Below are 24,457 nucleotides of genomic sequence, written 5' to 3'. Positions count from 1 at the left end.
ATATGTGTATGTGTGTGTGTGTATATATATATATATATATATATATATATATATATATATATATATATATATATATATATATATATATATATATATATATATATATATATATATATATATATATATATATATATATATATATATATATATATATATAAAATCACACACACACACACACACTACAGGATATAGGTCAACATACTGTATATATGTTTATACAACATTTATAGCTGCGTTGTTGATGTGAACATATATTTGTAGCTTGCTAAATATACTGTTTAGATATGTGTAGAGTAGATAGATATGAAGATACTGATGTATGCATCGATATACTGTATAGATGTAGCCAGCCCAACATATGAAGATATGTTTGTCACTTGAGTAAATGGGTAGGTAGACACTACAGATATTTGCAGCTAGCTAGATGTATCGCTATGTGTATAGAGATATATACTTTATGTATGTCTATAGATCTGAAGATATAGATGTTCATAGATATATGACTTATATATATATATACAAAACTTAATATAATGTATATCAAGATGTTTGTAGAGTGACAAATATTGACATACAGTGTACGAAAGTAGACATATAAACACAGTATATAGTTAATATATAGATAACCTTAGTATTAACTCCAAAGTGTATTTTGTTAAGAATCAACATTTTTGCAGGGCATCCTGCAAAACAAGACTTGAAACTTGAAACAACAAAAAATTGGATCCACACTGCAATCCAGGTTGAAAATATAATAGAGATAACATATATTCTATAATAATAATAATAATAATAATGATAATAGTAATAATAATAATAATTTGAAGAAGAACAGAATGTGCTGAGAATTTGTCCTACCTGTAGTGCGTTGATGAAAGCAGGAGCGCTGGCTGCGTATGAGGCGTAATGTCCATAGGCTGGGTACATAACATCCAAACAGCTCATGGTAAATGAGCGCAGTCGTCTTCACTCTTCTGCTGAATGCCACTTTTCCCAGCAAGACGGCGACAACATTCCACTTCGTGTGCGTGTGTGCAGGCTGGAGAGGCAACCCGAGTAGACGGTGGTGGAACAGAGAGCAGCAGCCTGAATGGACATGCAGTCACTGCACAAGGAGCACACTTAAGTGTGTGCAAATGTGTGTGGGTGTGTGCGGGTGCCACAACAGCTGCGGCAGCAAAATGTGTTGGGTGCTGAGGGTAAGTAGGACTGTCCTGTGCATCTCTGTGTCAACTCCTCCCACTTGGTGGACCACCAACCAACCATCAACACTGATCCGATTGCATTACGAATACCTTGGGTTTATCTTTTAATATGGACACTAATGCCAATTGGTTATGACAATCGTGTGAAATCCAGTATGTAAATTCAGTGGTCAACAATTTTTGATTAATTGTGATTACTAATAATCAGAGATCCAAGAAAACTTTTCTAGATCATTTTTTTTGCTCTGATTCCAAATCCAGCCTAGGTTGTTTTTTTTCCAGCACATCAAGTTTTCATAATAATCATAACATGAAATATAGTATTATATTTGGTTATATTTATGAATTAAGTGTTAGGTTCAGCAACAGGTGGATTTTTTTTTTCTGAAACGCCATAGCTATGAATTACAACGCATGGTCAAATCTTTATTGCGCAAGCTTTTATAGGTCACACTTAAAAAAGAAAACAGAACATATCTGGAAAAAATAAATCTGAATCAAATATACATTTAGGGACACAAAATTTGCTGTTGACCAGTATTACGGTGGCAATTTTTCATGTTATTTTCCTTGATTTTATGAATGTGAATACAGCTTTCATTCAGTCTTTTTCGTAAATTTGTCTTTGAATGACCAGAATGCATCCAATTTACTTCATCCTTGGATTAGCGCATATATAGGCAATTAGCTATGAATTCACAATTGCAGTGTTCTCAACAAAAGGTCAACTGAACGATAGATATCTCACCTTGAATGTCTTCAATTCCATCCATCCATCCATCTTCTCTGCCGCTTATCCTCACTAGGGTCACAGGTGTGCTGATCTATTCCAGCAGAGTGGTCGGGTACACCCTGGACTGTTTGCCAGCCAATCACAGGAAAAATGTATACACAACAACATTCACACTCACACCAAAGGACAATTTGGACTATAAACCTAACATGCATGTTTTGGAATAGTGAGAGGAAACCCACACAAGCCTGGTGAGCACATGCAAACTCCTCTCAGGAAGGTTTTAACCCAGATTCGAACCCCCAACCTCAGAACTGTAAGGCAATGTGCAAACCACTTGTCCACTGTGCAATTCTTTGCTTTCAAATTAATTTTTATCCAGTTACAAGATCCATAGTTGGTAACAGAAACCAAGATGAACGATATGATTTCTCCCATCAAGTACAATGTTCTGCTTTTTTTTAATTTGCTTATCTTTTTTATATACCGAAGTTAAAAGATGAAGGAATTGACTTTTACCTGGAGTTAAGGGTGAATTTCAAGGTTTTTGAATGCGCAACTGTAAACATTTTTACCTCAAGTGAAATTAATCTTTTTTTTTTTAACAATTTATCATTAAATACTGCGCTATTCCAGATGAGATTTGTCTCAGCGGCTGTTTATTTTCGAATTTTTATTATTTTTTATTTTGTATTGGGTTTTTTTATTCCAAGTGTCTTCTTGTTGTTGTTTTTGGAAGCAAATACATTGTTTTTGAGAGCACTCCTGTCTTACCTGCCTGTTTCCCTGCATTTGGGTCTTCCAAAGTTAGAAGTTAAAGGCTCTTTATCATGACATTTACAGGGTAACTGAAATTTCAAGTCAAATTCCTTTAACCAATGAATGGAATGATGATAATGAGGTTGCCCACAGACATTTGGGATAGTTTTCAGCCTACCCACAACCCTGAAAAGAAATAAGGGAAAGAAAATGGTTGGATGGTTGGTGAAGGGTGTAGTCCCCATTTTGTCAGCGAGATTGTAGTCTGTATACTGTGACCCTAAAGAGGTCAGAGACAAAAAACATTTTCCTCTTCTTTATCTGTGAAGAAATTGAACTATTACATTTTTATGTTTGTCGTTGGGCTAAATGGATATTTGAATTTCAGTAAAAAAATATATTTAGGTTGCACAATCGGAATGTATAGCTGTCATTTCAGCTGTTTTAGGTTATTTCCATAAATACTTTCAGGGAAGTGGGCCAATTAATCTTGTGATTTTAGCCTCAGTTTTCACAAGGTTCATGCCAGAAAACTCCTCATCACTGAATATGATGAGGATTGCGAGGATCAAGCCCTTTATTTCCCTCCATGTACTCTGGCCACTTTGCGCCCCGTCCAAGCTGAAAGTGTATCCACGCACTTAAAACAGCCATCGGTTGCCAAGTAAACCTTTGAGCCATCTCAAGTATTTAGTGTGTTCCCAGAATGACACATAGGTGTCAACTATAGGTTGCATACACTGCTCGTACTGTACCAACACGGAAGAGAAAAGCACCCTGCACTAATCTTTGGCAAATTATTACCCATTAGCCGTGGAAATGACCACACACATACATGTAGGCATATTGGACATGTTTAATGCCAGTGTTGAAATGTATTGCTCAATTAAATCCTCATAAAGAATATTGCATTTTTTTAAATTTATTTTTTTATGAAAAGGCAGCTTTATCAGATAGTGTCCCTATCCCTTGTTTTAACACTGCTGCTTGGGCACGCCAGTCTATTTGACAGGCACTTCAGAATGCCTCGGAGAACAGTGCGGAAAATGTGCAGAATTCCATGGACGAGTGTCAAATGAGGTGGAATGTCTCTGATGTATGCCAGGGGACAAGCTTCCTTGTGAAGTTACATCGTCCCCCTGCTTGCGTTCCCCGAACATGACCAACATCTCGCAATGCCCGCGACATGCATTGTATGAATAGCTGGTGGCAGGTTGTCACCACGCTAAGGGAGCAGAACGTGCTCGCAAGACTAATCATGCACCCGAATCCCGTTTTGCTGCGCAGGGTGACACCAGCTAAGGTTTGCCCACTTTAGCATGATGTGCTAAAGGGGCCCCTTATAAGTGCAGACTAAGTGCGAGCATGGCGCTGAAGTCGGGGGAGTGATGCAATGCTAAACCGCTCAGTGTTGCACCAGCGTGATCAACAGCTGCAGCTGACGGAAGACACGCCACTAATAGTATTCATGGCAATGAGTGTATTACTCACTGTCTCGCTCACTGCCATTTCCTGACCTAGTCCTTGCTATCAACAGACTTCGTGTCTGGATGGTTGCTGTTTTCACCTGCAAGACACCTTTCGCTCATTTGTTTGCATCCATGCTATTTGTTGTCAAAAGATTCCATCCAGAATGGTACTTAAAAAGACCGATCCAGCAACATTTTTTTTATTTTTTTTTGCAAAATGCAGATGGTCATCGGTTTATGACATACAACATTTCAATGTTACGGCCTCATATTGATCAAGTTTGTGCAGCAGCGCAAGAATTTGTTGTCACGTGGCACACATGCCATGTTCAGCTGCCACCGTACTTGTTTATTTTGTTGCCTTATTTTTAATTTATGACCTTTGAGTGTTTTTCATACCAATATTTATTGTAGTCATGATTTTAACACTGCATTGGTTACAGTGCCTTTTAATTTCCAACAAACGGATGGGGCTCTTCCATTTACAGTCTGAGGCTGGGTAAAGACATGACCATTGAAAAAAAGTATCGCATACCATATTTGTCTGTTTGTGTTCATTCATTTGTTAGTCATCAGCCTAGTTTCTGGGACATGGAGACTGCGGTAACTTAAAAACATTCAGAATATACAGAGAGAAAAACAGACAGCTGGACTGTTACACCCCGAATAATACAACAACAAATTGATATTACAGTAAATAACCTCATGTAAATGTTACAACTATTGTGCAGTGTTGCATTTACTTTGCCTGTTTATCTGTTTGTTAGCTAGCAGGGTACTCTCTGGTTCATGGAGAACGGTATAAGACATTTTCAAAAGATGGACAGGGCTCTTTCATTTGCATGTTGCATGTTACTAGTTACCGGAGAAGACAACTTGGTTGAAATTTGACTAAAATGGTGAAAAAGTGAAAATCATCCAACAAAAGTGAATTTATAAAAAGTATTTGAAAAATGGGTTTGGTTGCTTGCCTGTCTGTTTGTTAATGAGCAAGAAACTTTTATTAATGTAATAAGTTGTTGGGAATGGCAGGGAAAAAAAATTGCATTCGGAGCTAAAGCGGGAATGGATTCAACTACTACAAAAAACAAAATTGCCTCGAGCTTCAATTTTATTTGGATTAACAAAATGTTATCCTTTCTTGGCACAAATGGCCCCCCTCCATCAGGTTTAGTGAAAATCATCCGTTTACTTGTTGCATAATACTGCTATAACTATCAAAACAACAAATAATGACCAAAACAATGGTTTAGGCCATTGCAGTAATTTTATCTGCAGTTATTGCAGGTAAAGAACACTATGTTCAATAGTCTGGCTGAGTGTGTGCTTGCTTGCGTGTGTCTACATTTACACGTATATGCTGAAAATAAACAGAGGTTACATCACTGCCTCTGACTCTGTTGCACATCTAGGCCCCGCCCCTCATAAAAGTAGTCTGAACGAGCAAACGCTCCCATTGGCTGGCGGGTCGCAGGCCAGCTGACACACTAATGGCAACCCGGTTTTATTTAGACATCCATTTTCATTACGACACCCCCATTAATAGTCTATACTAGAAATACTGGACTGTGTAAAATACATAGTCAGTTATAGAGTCTTTACAAGCAATACTGTAAATCCGAAGTAAAAATACGACTAATGGCTAGTGCACTGTAAAGATGAGTTCGCAAGAGACCTGAACTCGAAACCGAACAGCTAGCTCCTGAAACAACAAGGCCTTTATTAAGGTCTCAGTCTGGCTTAGTCTCAAGGGGGTCAGACCTTGGGATTCCACTGCTGTTTTGTGTGTGTGTGAGTGAGTGTGTGTGTGCATATATGTCCAAGACAGAGATGTACAGCTGCCTGCTTCCACACAAACTCATTTCAGCTGTTCAAAATCATCTCCGCAGTGTCATCGGAAACACACACGCGCACACACATGCGGGGCCACCGCATATGGACGGGTCTGGCCTCTCTCATGGTTATACACAAATGTTGGTGATAAATCCTCCGTGATGTGCAAGTGTGCGGGTATTTCCTTCCCAAGACAACTTCCCCATTGTCCACATAGACGGACACGCTGGACATTGGGAAGTCAGGGGCTTGAATAAAAAAAACTACAGAAGTATGTAACTGTAATTGCATTGCGTAATTTAAGTATAACGTGCATTTAAGAGGAATGGTGTCTTTTCCCAAGGATGGGGTCCATGTTAATTACAAACTACATGCATTTAATGAAGAATATAATTGTTTTTTTTTTATTCTTCTTATATTTAAGCATATAATAGAAAGAAGGAAAAGTGTGATGACGACCATGGAACTGAAAATATAAATTATGGCAACTAGTTTCCTGGCAGCTCAGTACAATATGGCTAAGGCAGCAATAAAAGAAAGCTAAAGGATTATGTACTGCAGAGTTTTGTCATAAGTCTCTTTCACACAGAGATCTCTCAAAGTTACTGCAGAAGAACCGTAACGGAACATCCGCTCAGATCGCCTGTGTCATTTTCACAGACACAGGATATTGCTGCAACTGTATGCATCTCCCCCACACAAGTTATAAAAACTGTCCTAGTTACTTTTAACACAAAGGGACGTAGAAGTGAGCGTCAGGGGTTAAACGTCACATCGATGACCCGGCATTGTGGAATACTCTTACACGCAGGCAGTGCCGCACCTCTCTTACGGATCTGTGACTACCGCTAAAGTCAGAAGATAGCTGTGTTATAGCCATATGGTTGACTGAGAAAATGTGTTGGTTCTGCTTTGTGTTACTGAACTGGTTCTATTTTACTACAGGGCTTGAGACTAACTTTTTGCACTGGTTGCACTGGTACATCCAACTTTTCTTCTTCGATGCACCAGCACAAGTTAGGTGCCCCCGAATTTTCCACTGCATCACATCCAACACCACGGTTTTATAGGTTCACTTTTTTTTTTTTTTCCAAACAAAATTGCTGCCTGTCTTTTTAGGCGATTATTGACTGGTAAATAGTTAACAATCTGGTCATAATAAAGTTATGTATTTGAATCACAATTCTACAAGAAGGGTAACTTACTCAAAAATATTGCTGCTTAAAATATCTGTGTCAGTGTGTTGGGTATGACTTTTGAACATATCGGGCCAGGGACCTTAACTTATTATTTAAGAGATTGTTGTTCTTATAATCCGTAGCTATTTCTACTCTATATCTGACAAGCGCCCGGCACTCAACTAGGCCTCTCCCAATAACGCATTTACTAAAACAATATACTTTCCATAAAACTATCATGAACACTATCGTTGATGTTGTTTTTTTATGCTGCTGATATTATGATGAAGCATCTTAAACTGAGTGTACCCTTTTTTGAGGCAATTAACCTTTTATTCTCAAGAATATTGAACTTTGGCAATGAAATGTCAATAAATAAAATATCATTGATAAAAATATAAGTATAACATACTTTGTTCATAAAAATTGCACTCAAGCAAGTATTAAACATTTGGTACAAAGATATTGAGAGTCACTAATAGCATCCTCCCCCAGCCCTTGAACCGCTAGTTGCACTGATGCGATCCCTAATTTTTTTAGGCGTACCATTGAGAAGTTAGGGTGCCTAGGCACTCAAATTGGTCTCAGTCTAGAGCCCAGGAGTAAGTTTTCTAGTTTTTGTTTCTAATTCTCATTGCCCTTTATTTGATAGGACAGACAGATGGGGCTGATACTGACCAGCTTTTTGTGGTTATTGTGAAGTTGCTCTGTGAACAGCGTCATGTCTACCCCACAGTTCTGATGTTCAGGTTTTGAATGGGCTTTCGACAATGCTTAATCTGTTTATTATTTTAAGGTTCCCGTCTATTGTTTATCGCCTAGAAAATGGGCCTCCGTCATCGGCGGATAGACGGACTGGTCCGTCACATAAGTGGAATGGCCACGTCTGGAGACAATAATGCAAAAATGATTGCAATTTTTTCTAGTGCTCTTTGTGAGGAAAAGGAGCTAGGGGATTCAAAGCAAACAGTCCTATTTAAATACCCTGAATGCTTGCAGTTTATTAAAGGCTAACGCTTTGAAACGGACAGAATGTGAATTAACAGCATCCTCGGGGAGGCTGACAAGTGCCACATTCCTGACATCTCCTTACTGAAAGTGTCCCGCCGCCAAAGCGGAGTTGGGTCGCTCCAGTTATGCACGCACACAATTGCAAATTCACACAAACGCACACCAGGATATCATGGCTACATGGCCAGGGGGAACATATCCAGGCGCATGGACGACATGCACAGAAAGAGCAATCGACCATGTGGAATTGTCACCCTCCTGCCTGACATTTGTGCTCAGTGTGCCGGGGGTTCGAAGGGGGGGTTGACGGAGGGTGAAATCACAAATTCGGCATGTCACATGGTCAAAGAGGGAAGATTTACGACAGCTCGGGTTCCACATGGGCAGCATGGTGTTGTGGCCTCAGAATGCTAGGTATGGCAGTGAGATCAGACTCCGGCTTTAGTTTGCACACGCTCTCTGGAAACTGGCTGAGGATGCGAGTGGCCAAAGCTGTCTGTCCGGTCCGCTCAATGCAATCGCTGGTCGGCAGATGTGGCCGCAAAAACAGAACGATGCTCGGAAAAGTGACTCCAATTCTGGGTGAAAACACAATGCAGATTGTCCTATATAAAAAGCCATCTATCACATGCACGATTTTCCAGACACCCGTTGCACGAGTGCAGGACATTCTGAAGCCTTTTTTGACAAAAGAAGCTGGGCACCAATTGCCAGGCAACAATTTTTTTTAATGCATAGATCGTGTAAAAGTGACGCATCAAAGTTGTAAATGATATTGGGTTCTATTTTTGTCAACAGCTCATCGGCGCCGTGGCGCAAATACCGGCGTATCCGGCGGAGTATTTATCAGCGCAAGGTTTGCTGCTCGTCTTCGGTAATTTGGCAGGTCGGTCTCAGCCAAGCTCGGCATTTCGGCAGAGCAAAGGTGTGTCCTTGGAGTGCAGAAAGTTGGTCTAAGGCTATATCTAAATACGAGCGCAGTTGGTCGATTTTGGTGAATTTGATCAGGGCACATAGAGACAGATTCCAGATTCTGAGCTCCGTGAACATTCGTGGTAGATGTCAGACGTATCACTATCGGCGGGGTAGCGACATGAACGATCAGGGATGGGGGGGCGGCCTGCAAGTGCTTCTGCCATGTGAAGACTGTAGTGTGTGACTATTGCATTTCATGGGAATGAAAGGACCCGCTTTGATAGGCTGTGATTGAAGTTTGCAGTGACTACTCCCACAGTGGCGCAGCCTTCCCTATTGCATGCCCTTATCTGTGAAATTGGGCCTAACTTGCCTCTGCCCAGAAATACTCCACATGCCGAGCAGGATTTACGATGGGCACAAAGATAGACCCCCTGGTGTTTCTTCGCTTATGCTTTCAGACCCATAGTGGGATAATACTGCCATTGTTTGTAGATAATCAGATAATTTGAATATGACTCATGAGACATAAGACAGAGAGACAAATATCCTGTTCACTGAGATGTGTCAAGTCCTCTCAGCTCATCAGTATGGCACTAATATTACTCATTCTTTACAAAGGATAAGGAAGAGTATAGGAGTGTGAGTACTGTTACTCTGTCTTTCTCCATGGTTTCCTTCACCATTTGTGTTCAAAGCAAAAAATCATCCAAAGGACTCATATCTAAGGCACTATAAGGCACTCATATTGCAAGGCACCACTGTAATTTCAGACACATTAACAGGAAGCCACACGGCCAAGACACAAGCTATGAAATGAAGACAAAAGGTTGTTGGAAATAAATGATTACCGTTTCATGTATGTTGTAAATGCATGTCTGTGGTTATGATGTGTCTTGGTATGTAATGAAAGATCATTTAATATAACATGGCATTTTTGTTTGGCATTGCCAATTACCTGCGATTCAAATTTTGAAACGCAGGAAAACTAGTTGCAGACTGTTGGCAACTCATGAAAACTAGTTGCAGAACCCGACACACTTGGTGACTGTTCAGTCACATCGCTCAGTGTGCTAATAACGAACCCCATGACTAGTTGGGCCACGTTGTCTATTAGAGGCAACGATGCTATGCAAGTATGAACATAAAAAATATATATAATTTATATCCGTAACTATGGTTTGCTCATGGGTGACATCATGGAGCCCTGCAGTTATTTTTATTGGCTGGTGGCGAGCCCGCTCTTCTACGGGTAACGCCACCTGTCCCCCTCCGCAACAGGCAGGCAGGCAGCTGCCCTCTGGGGGGAGAGGACAAGTCAAGTGCTCAAAAGTGATTGAGAGTTGAAAGGATGAATATGATACATGCATGCTGTGCTTGTTCTTCAAAGCATGTTCACAAGTCCAAATGTCTTGCTGCTGCTACCTTGCAGCAGTACTATCTCACTGCCTATAATTTGTTGCACTTTTTTTCCAAAACAAAACCAATAGCCCCACCTGTTGTACAACATAATTTTCAAACATGGACGCTTGTTCACCCCTGCAGGAGGGGGATTGAAGTGTGTGTTTGTGTGACTCTAAGAGTAAGGTTATTCCTGGCCCGTGTCATGTGTTCTTAGGTGCAATTTAGTCACATGCCATCTGACCGATCTTCGGCCTCGAGCAGTGCTTAACAGAAGCTACGAAGTGGGTAACATTAACAACAATTATATATGTATATATATATATATATATATATATATATATATATATATATGTATTTATATATATGTGTATATATATGTATATATGTATATGTGTATATATATGTATATATATATATATATATGTAACGTGTATATATATATATATATATATATATATATATATATATATATATATATATATATATATATATATATATATATATATATATATATATTGATTATGGTGCCTGGATACAAACTCGTCAATAATGCATAACAGAAGGAAGTTCCCCGTCATGACATGCAGTACTACCAATCAATAATAGTAGTGTTCCACCTTGTGGCAAGGGCGCGCCGTTACAAGAAATATTCTCTTTGGTGTACCTAATGAAGTGGTTGGCTTTTAAATGAATAGAACCCAAAAACAACAGCCCCACAAACTTCATTTGACATATATATGAAGTTTAGTACAATTTTGTAAGAAATACATTATATAATATATACTGTATGTATATATAATATACATCGCGTTTTTCAATGTTGTTATACTACTATTATAATTTTATTATTATTTCAATTATTTCCATATCATTCATATTGTATGAAAAATGAATAATGAGGATCAGAGCAGATATTTTCCGGTCATTACCAACACTCATTTGTAGACATTTATATTAAAATGTTATCAAATTAAATTTGGGTCAGTCCCACATTATACCACTAGTTAGAATATATCTGTGATAAAACACACTACAGTATTTTAACAATTACAAGGAAACCATATCAACAAAATCATACCAGAAAAAAAACCTCAATCTGTTATAGTTGATATGCAAGCTCGAGGGAATGGGATCGAGGGAGGGAGGGAGGGACAAGAGAAAAAGCCCACTTTAGGTGGTGCTCCAAACCTATTTGGTATTTGTATCCAGGATCCTTCCATTTTTTTTCAACCTCTTACTGTAATAGGATAGCCCTTTACTTGAGACGCAGTTAGATTTTGTAGGGGTTATGCATTATTTAAGTATTAAATGAGGGGATATTCTTTTATTTTGTTTGACATTTTAAAATGATACACAAAAATATGTCAAATACAGTACAATATAATATGTATTATTAATTTCCAGAATCTTCCCAAAGAGGCAATCTTGGCGTGAAGGCCCCTACTGTACTAGTCCCTCCGCGACTGTAGGCGGCGCTCGCCCGCTGTCTCTCAACGTCATCTCGAGGCTGACGAGGCCGCCCAGCCATGTTGAGAAGTCTGTCAAGCAAAGTGCAGCCCGCCATTGTGTAGACACCAAGCAGGCTGTGTAGGGAGATAGGGGCGCTCGGCTCAACATTTCACCCGTCGCTACGCGAATTTCGCCAGCCTGCCGCTCGTAATATACTTAGGCAGTCTGCCGGGGGGATAAAAAGACATGTCAGCCAGCAGCCTCCTCGACCAGGTAACGAGAGGTATTTTCTGAAGCAAATTGTCAGCATCGCGCGGCAGCTACGGCTAGCGAGTGATAGCTTAGCTTCGAGAGGCAAAAAGCGGCTGTGGCTAAGTAGTGCAGCAGTAGGCCTTGACCACCTGCTAAACGGAACTGACTGCTCAACCTCGTATCTCTTCATCAATTTTTCCCCTTCCTTTTTTCTCATAAATCAAACCTTCATGAATCACCTGGACCCAATCCAGAGACCGAAAGGCCAAGCAAATAAAGGTAAGAGCCTGCCCTCCTTTCCGATCACTTATTTGCCACTTGAAAGCTCGGGTTAACGTGTGCTGGTCGCTTTGAAGCGCCGTAGCGCCTGATTCTCGTCCCAACACGCCTGTCATGTACGTCGGGAGTGCGAAATGAGGCCTGCGGTGAGTCGAGTGTAACGCGGGTTTCCCACGTTTAGCCCCGAAAGTTGGTTACATGATGCCCCCATCTGGATCCCCCCCTTTTCCTCGCTAACTCGCTTTGTATCGCGATGACACGTGTGCGAGGGAATAGTCTACCACACGTCCCCGATCCCGTAGCTCACTTTTAAGACATTGAGGTTGTTTGAAAATGTCCGGGAGACTATCTGGTAGCTCGCCGGCTAGGTGAAGTTCATGTGGAAAGCAGCCTTGGCGCTCATTCGTGACACTTGTTTGCTTAGCCTGCTAGCCGCTAGCTGGTTGCTAGGTTAACCCCGAATGACACGTCTTCCAGACATGGTCATCAAGTGGAACTTTAGATGGAAAGATAAATGAAATGGTATTTTATTCATCCCTCGAGGGAAATTTGAATATACAGCAGCACTATTCAGACGCATACATTCTTATTTGTAAAACAGAAACGACTAACAAATTAAGTACAAACAAAGGCACTATTGGGGAGAAATCAAGACATTTAAACCTAATCAGTTCAACATTAACAGTGGCTTGGTAGCCCGGGACCACTACTTGAACTTGGATGGCCCGACACGGCCAGTAGAAATTTCCTAAATAAGATAAAAACAGCATGTTATTGTTTTTTTTTTTTCAAATTTAATATTCAATATTTTCAGTTTTATCCACTGAAATGGACCAAACATCATTGATTTACTGCGCTGCACACTTTTTTTTTTTTTTTTTTTTTTTTACATCAGAGGTTAAATCCTACCATACCAGGGTTCCAGAGAGCCATAAAAAGTCTAAATCTAAGTTTATGCTTGACGGAAATGAGATGTGCGGAATCCAACCGGCACAATTTTTCCTAGGCTGGCAAGCTCTGGAAAGTCCGCCGTCCATCGTGGCTCGGCCCCAGTTCAAAATGAACTGTGAAATCAAATTCGTTTATTTGCTGTGACGTATTCTTCGTGAGCATCGGCGGCGGAAGTCCATCCTCATAACATTCAAAATGGCGCACGAGAGAGACGATAGTTAAATATCACTCAACGTTCAATCACTTTTAAATAACCAGTAGCACATAGTCATTAAAATCCCAGCAGCTGACAGCACTTGAAGTATTGATTCCTAAAAAGGTTTATTAATTTATTTTCCTGGCATCACGTCCGCTCGTCGCTGATTGTTTCATTTCGCTGTCTGTTTGCTCAATTTTTCCCCCCTTCAGAAATGCGTTGGACTCAATTGTCACCGGACTCAATTGCTGGTACACCGTTGATTTCCTGGCTAAACCTTTGCAGCCTTTTATACTCTGTGCGACTTGCCCCTGCTGTCACTCGATATTCTCCCAGACTATAGGAGGCAGAGAAGCGTTTTTGTCACAGGCCATGTCGTGGAGGACCGTTGTGACTGTCAACACAAATAAAAATGTTATCACCTCATACTACATACACACAAAAAATGTATGAGTAACTAGTTTTGAAATTAGAAGCCAGTAAAAATTGTTTGTGAAAAAAATATTACATTCATTTTAGAAGGGGGAGTGCTAACACAAAAAAATGCTTACAATATCTCAATGTTTTTAAAAGTGAAGGTAATTTGCAATTTTGGTATTGTAGCAAGAGACAAATGCGATACTCATAATTTGCTTTCACGGGACACAAAATGATGTGGCGGGCGGATCTGGCCCCTGGGTCATGAGTTTGACACCTATAGTATACGGTATATGAAGAACGCTTCACCGCAATAGAATTATATATATTTTTTTCTTGCAATAAACTTATCGATAACAGCAGTTTGGGATGAGCAGACTACATATATTTAACAAAACAAATAAAACAAAGAATCGGGAAATAGAATACACTGTAACCGCTTTTGCTTGTCCACAATGTTTTTCCGCAGCTGAAATTACATAATTTTGCCCTGGATTTTTTAGGATTTTGTGATTGTTAGTAGTCTCCAAAATTAAAATAACATTCTCCAAAAACGTATTTACTGAATGAATCGTGGAAACATCACGTAAACGCGATAGCGGTGTTGGTCTGGACTCTTGTGAGCAGATGCACGTCATTTATGGATTGTAGCAACTTTGGAAAGCATGGCGCATTGGGAGCATTGTGAAATTGGTAGGAAATTTAATTTCAAATGGAATTAAAAAGTCTTGAATATAGCTTACCTTAAATTGTAGGAGTATTGCATAAGAAATGCATTGAACATCATATAACGATCAGAAAATGTCATATCTTCACTTAGATTGAATCTACATTAAAAAAAAAAACGTACACATGCAAGAAAAAAAGTAACCACACATACGTAGTACTTTCTTAAGGCATAAATAATGCATTATTAAGGCCCTCATATGAAATACTCATTGAACCTTATCGTATTATATCATGAATATACATGACCACTGTCGGTTTTGGCAGGGCCACCACAACATGGCTCATGGTGGCCCAACCCAATAGGGCCACCGCCCAAAAAGGCTTCATGTAGGACCGTGCTAATCAAAGCAAGAAGACTAAATAGTCTGAAAATTAAGATGCTGAATGTTGATATGTGGTAAGTCAAAAATATATTGCAGTAATGTTTGTGCAAAGTGTTGATTATGATTTAATGTCAGTCATTTACTGTAATTCAAAAATATATTGCAGTAATGTTTGTACAAAATTAGCATTAATTAGCTGTTTATATGAAGCATTAAATGATATTTCATGAAGCTACTACTTGGTATGTTGGTATAACAGTTTTCCCGTGGGTCCTTAAAAGGTCGTAAAAGCCATTGAATGATGAATACCTGTACTGTTTTGTATTTAGATCATATGTAATGACCCCTACTTTTACTGTAATTTCTATTGACAGAATGTTTTTAAGGTGTATTTGTGTTGTTTAGATAGATGCATGTTGTATACTATGCGGCACTCTTGTGTATTTCGATGATGCCAAACTGTGGTCAAAGGTGTATATCCAATCCACGTGTTTGGAATGCAATCACATTGTCAATATATCAAATATGAATCTGATCGTTATCCATTTTTGGAGGATGCCTAATGCCCATCTGATGATAAAAATTCCATGTTTTCTTTCCCCCCCCTACTTCAGGTGCCATAATTCATTCCGATTGTGTCGCTTTGCTAATGCCGATATTAACCACATTACTTAGTCTTAAATGTTGATATTTACCTGTTTTATTTGCAGTGCAAAACGGAGCTGTGACCCAAAAGGATTCCTTGAATGATGATGAGTTTGAGCCTTATCTGAACACCCAGGCCAGACAGGTAAGCGTTGTCGCTCCTTGTTGAGACTTGATAGCTCATTTAAGAAACTTGAGTACTTGGAAAAGAGCATTGGGTAGCTCCTGGTAATCCAACTTCACGTCCAACTCGCATGTGGCAAGCTGATGCTACAACAATGGAAGTTCCTGTTGCAAATGTAAAACGTCAAAAGAGTTTCTGAACTGCTGCTTTTCCTCAATTAGTAATAATTTAGTTTAGGACTGGCCCCACTTCGCCCCTTCCCCTCCCATTTTTCGAGATCTGCTCTGCCGCCCGTCTGATTTTTCCTTTTTCTTGTGTCTTCTGAGTTACAAGCAGAAAATTTGCGATAAAAGTACTTGATGGTGGCATTGATCTTAAAAACAAGCAGCGGTTTGGCATATAGTAAATAATTATTCCGAATAAGAGGCCAAGTGCTTGCTGCAAGCTGTTTATTGTTGCTCCCAGGTGAAGTTTACCGGAAAGCTTCAATGTTTTGTATTTAACCAAACCAAATAATTGTCTTCCAAAAGTCCGCCAGCTCAAAGCTGACATACAATGCAAATTGTCATAGACATATGTTAACAAAACCAGCATCAATGTCATGGTAGTTATAAATAATCCTATAAGAAACAGATATTTAAACACAAACGGTGGTGCAGCAACACATGTAGACAGACAATATTACAATACTCACTGGCATCTGAATTATCTCCTCTGTGAAAAAGGCTATTACTGGATCTTAGTTGGAATGGTGTTCCTGTTAACGCCATCAAGTCTATGCTATCTGTATTATACTGCTCCTTGGTTGCCAAGGCGCGCACACACATCAGAATGAACCACATTGTATTAAAGCATGAAATAATCATGCTTAATTTGTTTGTCTTTACATTCATTATTTTTATAAACGACAATTTTTTCAAGTGGTGTTTTGGTCATTAACAACGTGCTATATCATTTTTTGTTGGTGTTAGTTTAGGGGGCTGTACTGGCTTGATGGCATTTCCATTCATTTCAGTGGGGTCAGGGAGGGAATTAAACTGATGGCATACCCGTTGAGACAAAATATTTAGCGCAATATACTGTATCTTTTCAAGATAAGGTGCAAGTGCCGCCATCAAATCAAAAACAAGCATTAAAATGTCATTTTAACAAGACCGCTGCTTCTACATTCTTCTTCATTATATACATTTCGATAATTGATGTATGGCAATACGATATTCCCACAGCTACAGTTCATGGTAAATTATGTGCTTATCTAGGTTGTCAGATTGGTAAAACATTTTTTCCTTCACTATTGACTGGAAGGTTTGAGTTGGAGTTTTTTTGGACTTTCCAGAACCTTGCAGCATTAAACCGTTAAATGAGGCGATTTAAGGAACAGGCTGAAGTTTTTATTTGCAGGTAACGAATGGGTCGGTTGGAGACTCATTTAATTGACATTAATGCTTATTAATCACCTTTGCATTCTAAATATGCGCTTAATTATCAGGTTTGGATTATATTACTTTTATTGTCTTTAGATTATTTATATCTTAAACTGTGTCTTTGCTGTAGTTGTGAACTGTTGTGGGAAAAAAAAGCAGCATTGCGCGTGGTTCTTAGTATTTATCTGTAGTAGTACTATGAATTTCACTAGTATCGTAGATAGATTTGATTTGTGCAGCAAGTCCCGACACAGCAGCAAATGAAATGAAATGAAATGAAATGAAATGTTGCTCTGACTAAAGCACCTTGTTTCTCCCTGTAGAGCAATGCCTATACGGCCATGTCGGACTCCTACATGCCCAGCTATTACAGCCCCTCCATAGGATTTTCCTACTCCCTAAACGAGGCAGCATGGTCTACCGGCGGGGACCCTCCTATGCCTTACCTGGCCTCCTATGGACAGCTAAGCAACGGGGAGCCCCACTACCTCCCAGATGCCATGTTCGGGCAGCCGGGCCCCTTGGGAAGCAACCCCTTCTTGGGCCAGCACGGCTTCAACTTCTTCCCCAGCGGCATCGACTTCTCGGCGTGGGGGAACAGCAGCTCTCAGGGACAGTCGGGCACGCCGCAGAGCTCCGGCTATAGCAGCAGCTACGCGTATGCTCCCAGCTCCCTGGGAGGGGCCATGATTGACGGACAGTCCCCCTTTGCGCCTGCTGCCAATGAACCCCTAAACAAGGCGCCCGGTATGAACAGCCTGGACCAGGGCATGGCCGGCTTAAAGATCGGGGGCGCATCTCCTGGAGGCAACGGGGACATGGCTCCTAAGGTGGTTGGCTCTGGCTTGCCAGGAGGGGGGTCTCTGGGCCCCGTGTCCTCTGTAGGACCCCCCAGCATGCCCCCCGTCTCGATCGCCCCGGCCAAGCCTGCCTCCTGGGCGGACATCGCCAGCAAGCCTGCCAAGCCTCAGCCCAAGCTGAAAACCAAGGGTGGCATGGCCGGGGCCAATTTGCCGCCTCCGCCCATTAAACACAACATGGACATCGGCACGTGGGACAACAAGGGCCCCGTTCCCAAATCGGTCACGCCTCAGCACGTGCCCCCGATTCCCAGCAATGGGCAGCAACCCAATCAGGCGTCCCCCCAGCCTGGAAGTACGGCGGCAGGGAACCCACAGATGCCCCTCAGCAACGGACAGCTGGTACCCCCGGTTTCCCAGATGGGCCAGCATCAGCTCCCGCCCAGCGGGCAGCCCGGCATGGCTCAAATGCAGCAGCCGCCTCTCTCCCAGGGCCCCCCGCCACCGCCGAGTCAACAGCAGCAGGCCACCCAGCCTACCCGCTGGGTGCCCCCGCGGAACCGGGCCAACGGATTCGGGGACGGCGGCGGGTCCGGTGCGGGCCAGTCGCCTCCCGCCTCCTCTGGGGTGGGCATGGTGCCTGGGGTGTCATCCGAGCCCCACCCAGTCTTAGAGAAGTTGCGTATGGTCAACAACTACAACCCCAAGGACTTTGACTGGAACCCCAAGCAGGGCCGCGTGTTCATCATCAAAAGCTACTCGGAGGACGACATCCACCGCTCCATCAAGTACAACATCTGGTGCAGTACGGAGCACGGCAACAAGAGGCTGGACGCCGCCTACCGCTCGCTGGGCGCCAAGGGGCCGCTCTACCTCCTGTTCAGCGTCAACGGCAGCGGGCACTTCTGCGGCGTGGCCGAGATGCGCTCGGCCGTGGACTACAACACGTCCGCCGGCGTGTGGTCGCAGGACAAGTGGAAGGGGCGCTTTGACGTGCGTTGGATCTTTGTCAAAGACGTTCCCAACAGTCAGCTGAGACACATCCGGCTAGAGAACAACGAGAACAAGCCGGTGACCAACTCTCGGGACACGCAGGAGGTGCCGCTGGACAAGGCCCGGCAGGTGCTCAAGATCATCGCCGGCTACAAACACACCACCTCCATCTTTGACGACTTTTCGCACTACGAGAAGCGTCAGGAGGAGGAGGAGTGTGTGAAAAAGGTAATGTTGACCCCTGGAAAGCACTGAAACTTGAACTTATGTTGAAGCTTGGATATTAGAAGCGGGTGTGTGCAGGTGTAGCATGTTACCTAGCAACAGCTAAACAATACTCATCAACGGTTGGAGCAGTCATTCATTATTATAGAGTCCAATCAGTGGGTAAATTAAATTAGGTTACTCAATTATTTATTAATTTATCTATTTTTAATTTGTCTTTTAAATTAACGTAAGTGAAACCACGCTTGTTCACTCATTGAGGGCTGGCTGATTTTTTTTTTTGGTGTAACCTATTCTCAGCTATCTGCTGAAAAACTCACCTATTCCCATTTTTTTTTTGGGCCATTCTATAGTGCTCTTAGATGCCACAAGATGGATCCAAAGCCTTAAAAGTAGTAATTGGTGACTTCAAAAGTATGTTGCACTGAGATATGAGCTTTGTATGTCTGTAAGTTTAGCCTGGGTTGTTCGTGAAAGTTATGGAGCGTTTTCACAGTATGTACACGCACATTTTTTTTCTAAATCAAATCTCTAATCGGTTTGCTGTTAAGGGTAGTAATACTGTAAGATGAGTTTGAAATAGTTTTGGTATCAGATATTTTATTGTAGACAATTATGAACATTTTAATGCTGCATTCAATCTTTTTTTTTTCAACTTACATTTAAACTGCATAGTAGTAAATGGTTTTCTTCTCTAGGAACAATGAAATTTTGGGCTATGAGACGAAGTGTCGTCAGACCCACAGCAGCGATTTTGCCAGCTAAAAAAGCAATTAAATAGCGATTGAACATGACCTTAGGTTGACGTCGTCGTGTTGATATTGGTGTGCAACAGTTTGTGACGGCAATATAAGATGGCCCCAACTAATGTCGGGAAGACGAGTCATTAACAGCTGCTGCAGCACCACCACGCACTGCCGGGAGCAACTTCAAACTAAAAGCATAACAAGGCATTGATGTCCATGTATTCGTTGACATGCTAAAGTTTATTTTGAAGTTGGCCTTCTCACCACGGGTTACCGTCAAGTGTATTCTGCTTTGACTGTCTTCCCGATGGGGCACACCAAATACACGAGTACTCGTCAGGAAAAATTCCTCAAACATTTGTTTTAATCGAGGTACTCAAATTATGCTGACTCATTTCACCCCGACAGTTTACCCAATTTTCTCAGTCTTTATTAACAGTTCAGAACATTAGCGGTCCTTTAGAACGTGAACAAGATTGGTGACCCACACCTCTGGCTCATCTCCCTCCTACTTGGCATACTCCTCAATATGTGTACTTGAGTAATGACATCTGAGTTCTTGAGGACTGCGACTTTGTCTGTGCATTCAAGACATGTAATTATGACTTTACAACTTTGTTCCCGATAGAAATTCAGGTTTTGTTGCCGCCGTATTAGCCGGGCTTCATTGGAAATTGCAGACCCCTTGTAGTCTGTCGGGTGCATGTTTTTTCTCAGGGATGTTTTCTTATTGTGTTTTGTCCTTCATTTTTATTCATGTGCGCTTGTACAAGTGTGATAGGAACAGATAAAGGTTTTTATTGTAGAAGCCTCTTCAATTTTAATTCAGCGCAGGCATTATTTCAGTACCATTCCCCATAGGTTTTCACGAGTAACATCATTACTTTTACCTTGGCTAAAAACCATTCAGATGCTAGAGGTTTTTTTTAAAAATAAAATATTAGATTTTGATATCACAATTTCAAAAGGTTGTGTCTTGAAACTGCTACTTGTTTCATAATGGGTTAGGTTAAGTTGAAATATTATCCTTAAGTGAAAACCAGAAACGATTGTGCTATTCATTTAAGGCTCAAAATGAAAGAAAAAAAACATATTTGTGGAAATTGTTTTGGTTATGTTGCGACTCATTTGTCATCAACTTAACATGAATCAAGGTGCCATTGTTCTCACATCGTAGCTCTGTTGGCATCCTGCAATATTTCTTCCTGGTAGCCTCATGTTGTGGATTTAGGACACCATGTTGTTATCATAAAGTAATGCTCAATGGAGTCTTGTATCTATTAGTGTTTCTCTTTTGTGCCTGAAGGCCACGATTCACAATATGAGGCAGTCTTTAGGTTTTCAAACGCAAACAAGATTTCTTTGTATTTTCTGGTGAACACTGCCTTGAAGCAAACGCAGGAACACAATTTGCTTGCTGTACGCGAACAATTCAAGTACTACAATCTAATGACATCCAGTACAAACGATGATTTAGTCTTAACATTCAATGAAGATCATTTAGTAGATGTGGCTGGTTAATCATTGTGTAGTGCATTGAATTACTGGTAGTTTTCTTGGGTATATTCAGGCAGTGTGTTACTGATGTATGCTACTGAGTTTATTGTGAATTTATTGATAACATGCTTGAAGAGTTCCCAAATTGTATCATGATTATTTTCTAAAAGAGAAGTATTTGAAAACATGTTAAGGTTAAAGTGGGAAGAATTGATTAAAAGGATTGTGTGGTTCCTGGCCTGCCCTAAACTTGCACAGAAGAAGGTTTTGTTTTTCGAAGAGCGTTTGATGTGAGTTTTAAAAAATATATTTTTATTGGTCAAATTCATCAAATTGAGTCTATATGCGAAGCTTTTCTCTTTTGCATCGAGTTTTAAAATGTGAACCAATGATCAAAGTGGTCAGTTTTTTCACTTGGTGTGTTTTTGTGGCAGGTGGAGGTCCAAGGCAGTGAGCCATATCCCAACAACCCAAACAGGAGTCATTACAGGCTGCAGGTAAATTCATATACAGATGCTCCACTTTTAACAGAAGAACAGTTGAAAGGAAAGGTTCCTAGATGCTGCTCATCCTCAACTTTTTGTCCCCTGAGGAAAAAAAAAAAAATGTATTCAAACTGTTACCATCATAAATCCTTGATTAACATTTGTAACTATCTTTCAGGTTTAAAGGAGGTTAACCACCCTATCAGCTACTCACCATATTGAAGATTTTGTTTAAAGAAATGTAGACTGTAGCTGTGATTGAAAAACATGGCTGACAATGCTTAGGGATATTCATGTTCACTGTGAAGTTATCGGAACAACCCTAACAGAAACATAAATGATCTTCTCAAAATGGCCATTATTATTAACAGTAATAACAAAATGGAATGTAAAAAACCATTTATTAGAAAGAAGAAAAAAAACTTTCACTGAATGTGATCAACCCCTACGACCCCCACCCCCTTTTATTTATTTAAAAAGAAGAAAAAAAGAATTTATTTTTTTTTGCTGTTTGGACCCACGACTGTCGGCTGCGTCCATATAGTGCAGACGTACACTGGTGCTGCTTCGCCAAGTCAAAATCTGGCAAAATACCTGCACAAATGAAAATGACCGTTTTACTTGAGTTGAAGTGATGATGATGGTGAACTAAAGCTTTGGCATCAGTCAGAATCCTTGTACATCCAAATCATCACTTTTCAGGAGACAAAAAAAAAACATGGAACATTACATTGTCAAAGAGAGCAAGCCATTTTAAATACTTGGTCAATTTGTAAAAATAATAACAGGTGTGGACTGATCAATAGTACAGATATGTGAAAAATTATTAAATTTACCTAATTTTGTCAGTGGAGTTTTTTGCCCAACTTCAGCAATTTATGCTGTCGGTATGACCTGAAGTTTTTGTGTGATCTTTGGCATGGTTTTTTCCTGAAAATCGTTGTTTGGACAACATTTGAAGTTGTTTTGTTTGTCCTTGCAGGATCGCCAGGGACGGATCAAGTAACAGTTGGTGCTTTTGTCAAAAGACTGCAAAGCCCCCCATCGACTCCCTCGAGCCCCTGAGCCCCCACCTACCTATTTGCCCTCCCCTCCCCAGCCAGTCATTGCATCGTCACATCCACGCGTCTCTTTATTAAGAAATCCTAAAACTGAAGAAGGCTGAAGAATTAACCAAGGATGAGAAAAACACAATGAAGACTTTCTTGATTTCTTTTGACTTTAAAGACTTACTTGGAACTCGTAGTTTAAAAAAACAAAAACAAAAAAAGAGACAAACTATTATTCCTAGGACTACAACTTAATGCATAGCATCCTTAGGTGAACTCTTGTTTTGCCATTCCACTGCATATGCTTCTTCCCCCTATCTTTTTTTTTTTTTTTTTTTTTAATGAAAGGATCATCATGAGGTTTTTTTTTTTTTTTCTTTCTTTTTTTTTTTTATGGTCCAAGAGCAGGTCTTTAATAGTCACATCCACATTTGCTTAAAACGGTCACTCAAGTTCACGTGGGACTTCTCCTGTGTCATTGTTGCATCATGTTTTCTGAGGACACATGGAGACGCGCTGACTTTTTCCCCCCTCCTTTTCAGCAGGTCTATGTCACAGACAACCATGTTCTTAAAATGTCTGCCATGTTATGTTTTGTTTTTTTGGGGGTGGGGGTTTGTCCCTCTTGATCACTGTCATATCCCTCGCTCTTTCTCCTGAAGGTGACGTACAGAATAGCTATAATTTGTTTTTGCATGCGTCGGGGCGAGTTGCGTCGGATGTTGTAAAGGGAGATGACAAAATCAAGTCAAGAGTGTTAAAGCAGCAGCAGAAGAAAACCCGTTAAGTTGAGCCAAGCTCAAGAGTATCATTTAAAAGGGGCCCGCTAACTAACAGCCTTCATTGGACTTAATTTGCCCGCCTTTTCTTTCCCTTGGACAGCTTGATTCATTGTTGCAATGGGCTGCTTTCTTTTTGGGGTTGTTCTTTATTTTATTTTTGTTTGTTTCTCCCTTTTCTAACGACAGCGTTGCGAGTGGCCTTGCCCCCGCTCTTTCTATTAATCAGTTCCAAAGTAATAAATGTGGTATATTAAGCAGATCTGGTGTGGATTCCCCTTGTTTAACTCTTAAACTGAAGAATGTCTTTCATATATTAAACCCGTCCATCCCAAACACGACCTTCACCACCTTTCCCCACTTATTCCTCTACTAACCTGTCCTACTGTATCAATACCACAACATTCCCCGCTTTCCATTTGACTGCTTACCTAAGCCAACCCTAATAAAATTAGCTTCTATTGTTTTGTTTTGTTCTTCAGAATGGCATTTTCGGGAAGTTTCAACAAAAAAACAAACATGCCAAGTCCAATTTCAGAACTACTGGCTTTTATTTGCGGCAGAAATAAAGATGCTCCACAAAATGA

General features: G+C 40.7%; 2 protein-coding genes across 4 annotated transcripts in view; one reads left to right on the top strand and one right to left on the bottom strand.

Moving 5' to 3' along the window:
• vgll2b (vestigial-like family member 2b) overlaps positions 1–2,004 on the bottom strand; it is an 11,035-nt gene extending 9,031 nt beyond the window's left edge. The window contains exons 1-2 of one of the 2 annotated variants that reach the window (XM_086049801.1): positions 1,954–2,004; positions 859–1,086 (exon numbers count right to left, since the gene is read on the bottom strand). In XM_086049801.1, coding sequence (XP_085905927.1) covers positions 859–945 — 87 coding nt within the window. In that variant the 5' untranslated portion in view covers positions 946–1,086; positions 1,954–2,004. Of the gene's footprint in view, positions 1–858; positions 1,177–1,953 lie in introns of those variants that run through there. The other variant, XM_086049802.1, reaches the window with a different exon arrangement.
• The window catches only part of ythdf2 (YTH N6-methyladenosine RNA binding protein F2), a 26,413-nt gene extending 1,956 nt beyond the window's left edge, over positions 1–24,457 (top strand). The window contains exons 1-6 of one of the 2 annotated variants that reach the window (XM_086049798.1): positions 12,033–12,229; positions 12,463–12,487; positions 15,814–15,893; positions 17,620–19,317; positions 21,992–22,054; positions 23,025–24,457. In XM_086049798.1, the coding sequence (XP_085905924.1) occupies positions 12,203–12,229; positions 12,463–12,487; positions 15,814–15,893; positions 17,620–19,317; positions 21,992–22,054; positions 23,025–23,048 (1,917 nt within the window). In that variant the 5' untranslated portion in view covers positions 12,033–12,202 and the 3' untranslated portion in view covers positions 23,049–24,457. Of the gene's footprint in view, positions 1–1,038; positions 1,200–12,032; positions 12,230–12,462; positions 12,488–15,813; positions 15,894–17,619; positions 19,318–21,991; positions 22,055–23,024 lie in introns of those variants that run through there. The other variant, XM_086049800.1, reaches the window with a different exon arrangement.

The sequence above is a fragment of the Filicampus tigris genome, chromosome 13 (assembly GCF_054856515.1).
Source record: "Filicampus tigris isolate MCC_2025a chromosome 13, RoL_Ftig_1.0, whole genome shotgun sequence".
Classification (NCBI taxonomy): Eukaryota; Metazoa; Chordata; class Actinopteri; order Syngnathiformes; family Syngnathidae; genus Filicampus; species Filicampus tigris.
This window is presented reverse-complemented; position numbering and strand designations above follow the sequence as displayed.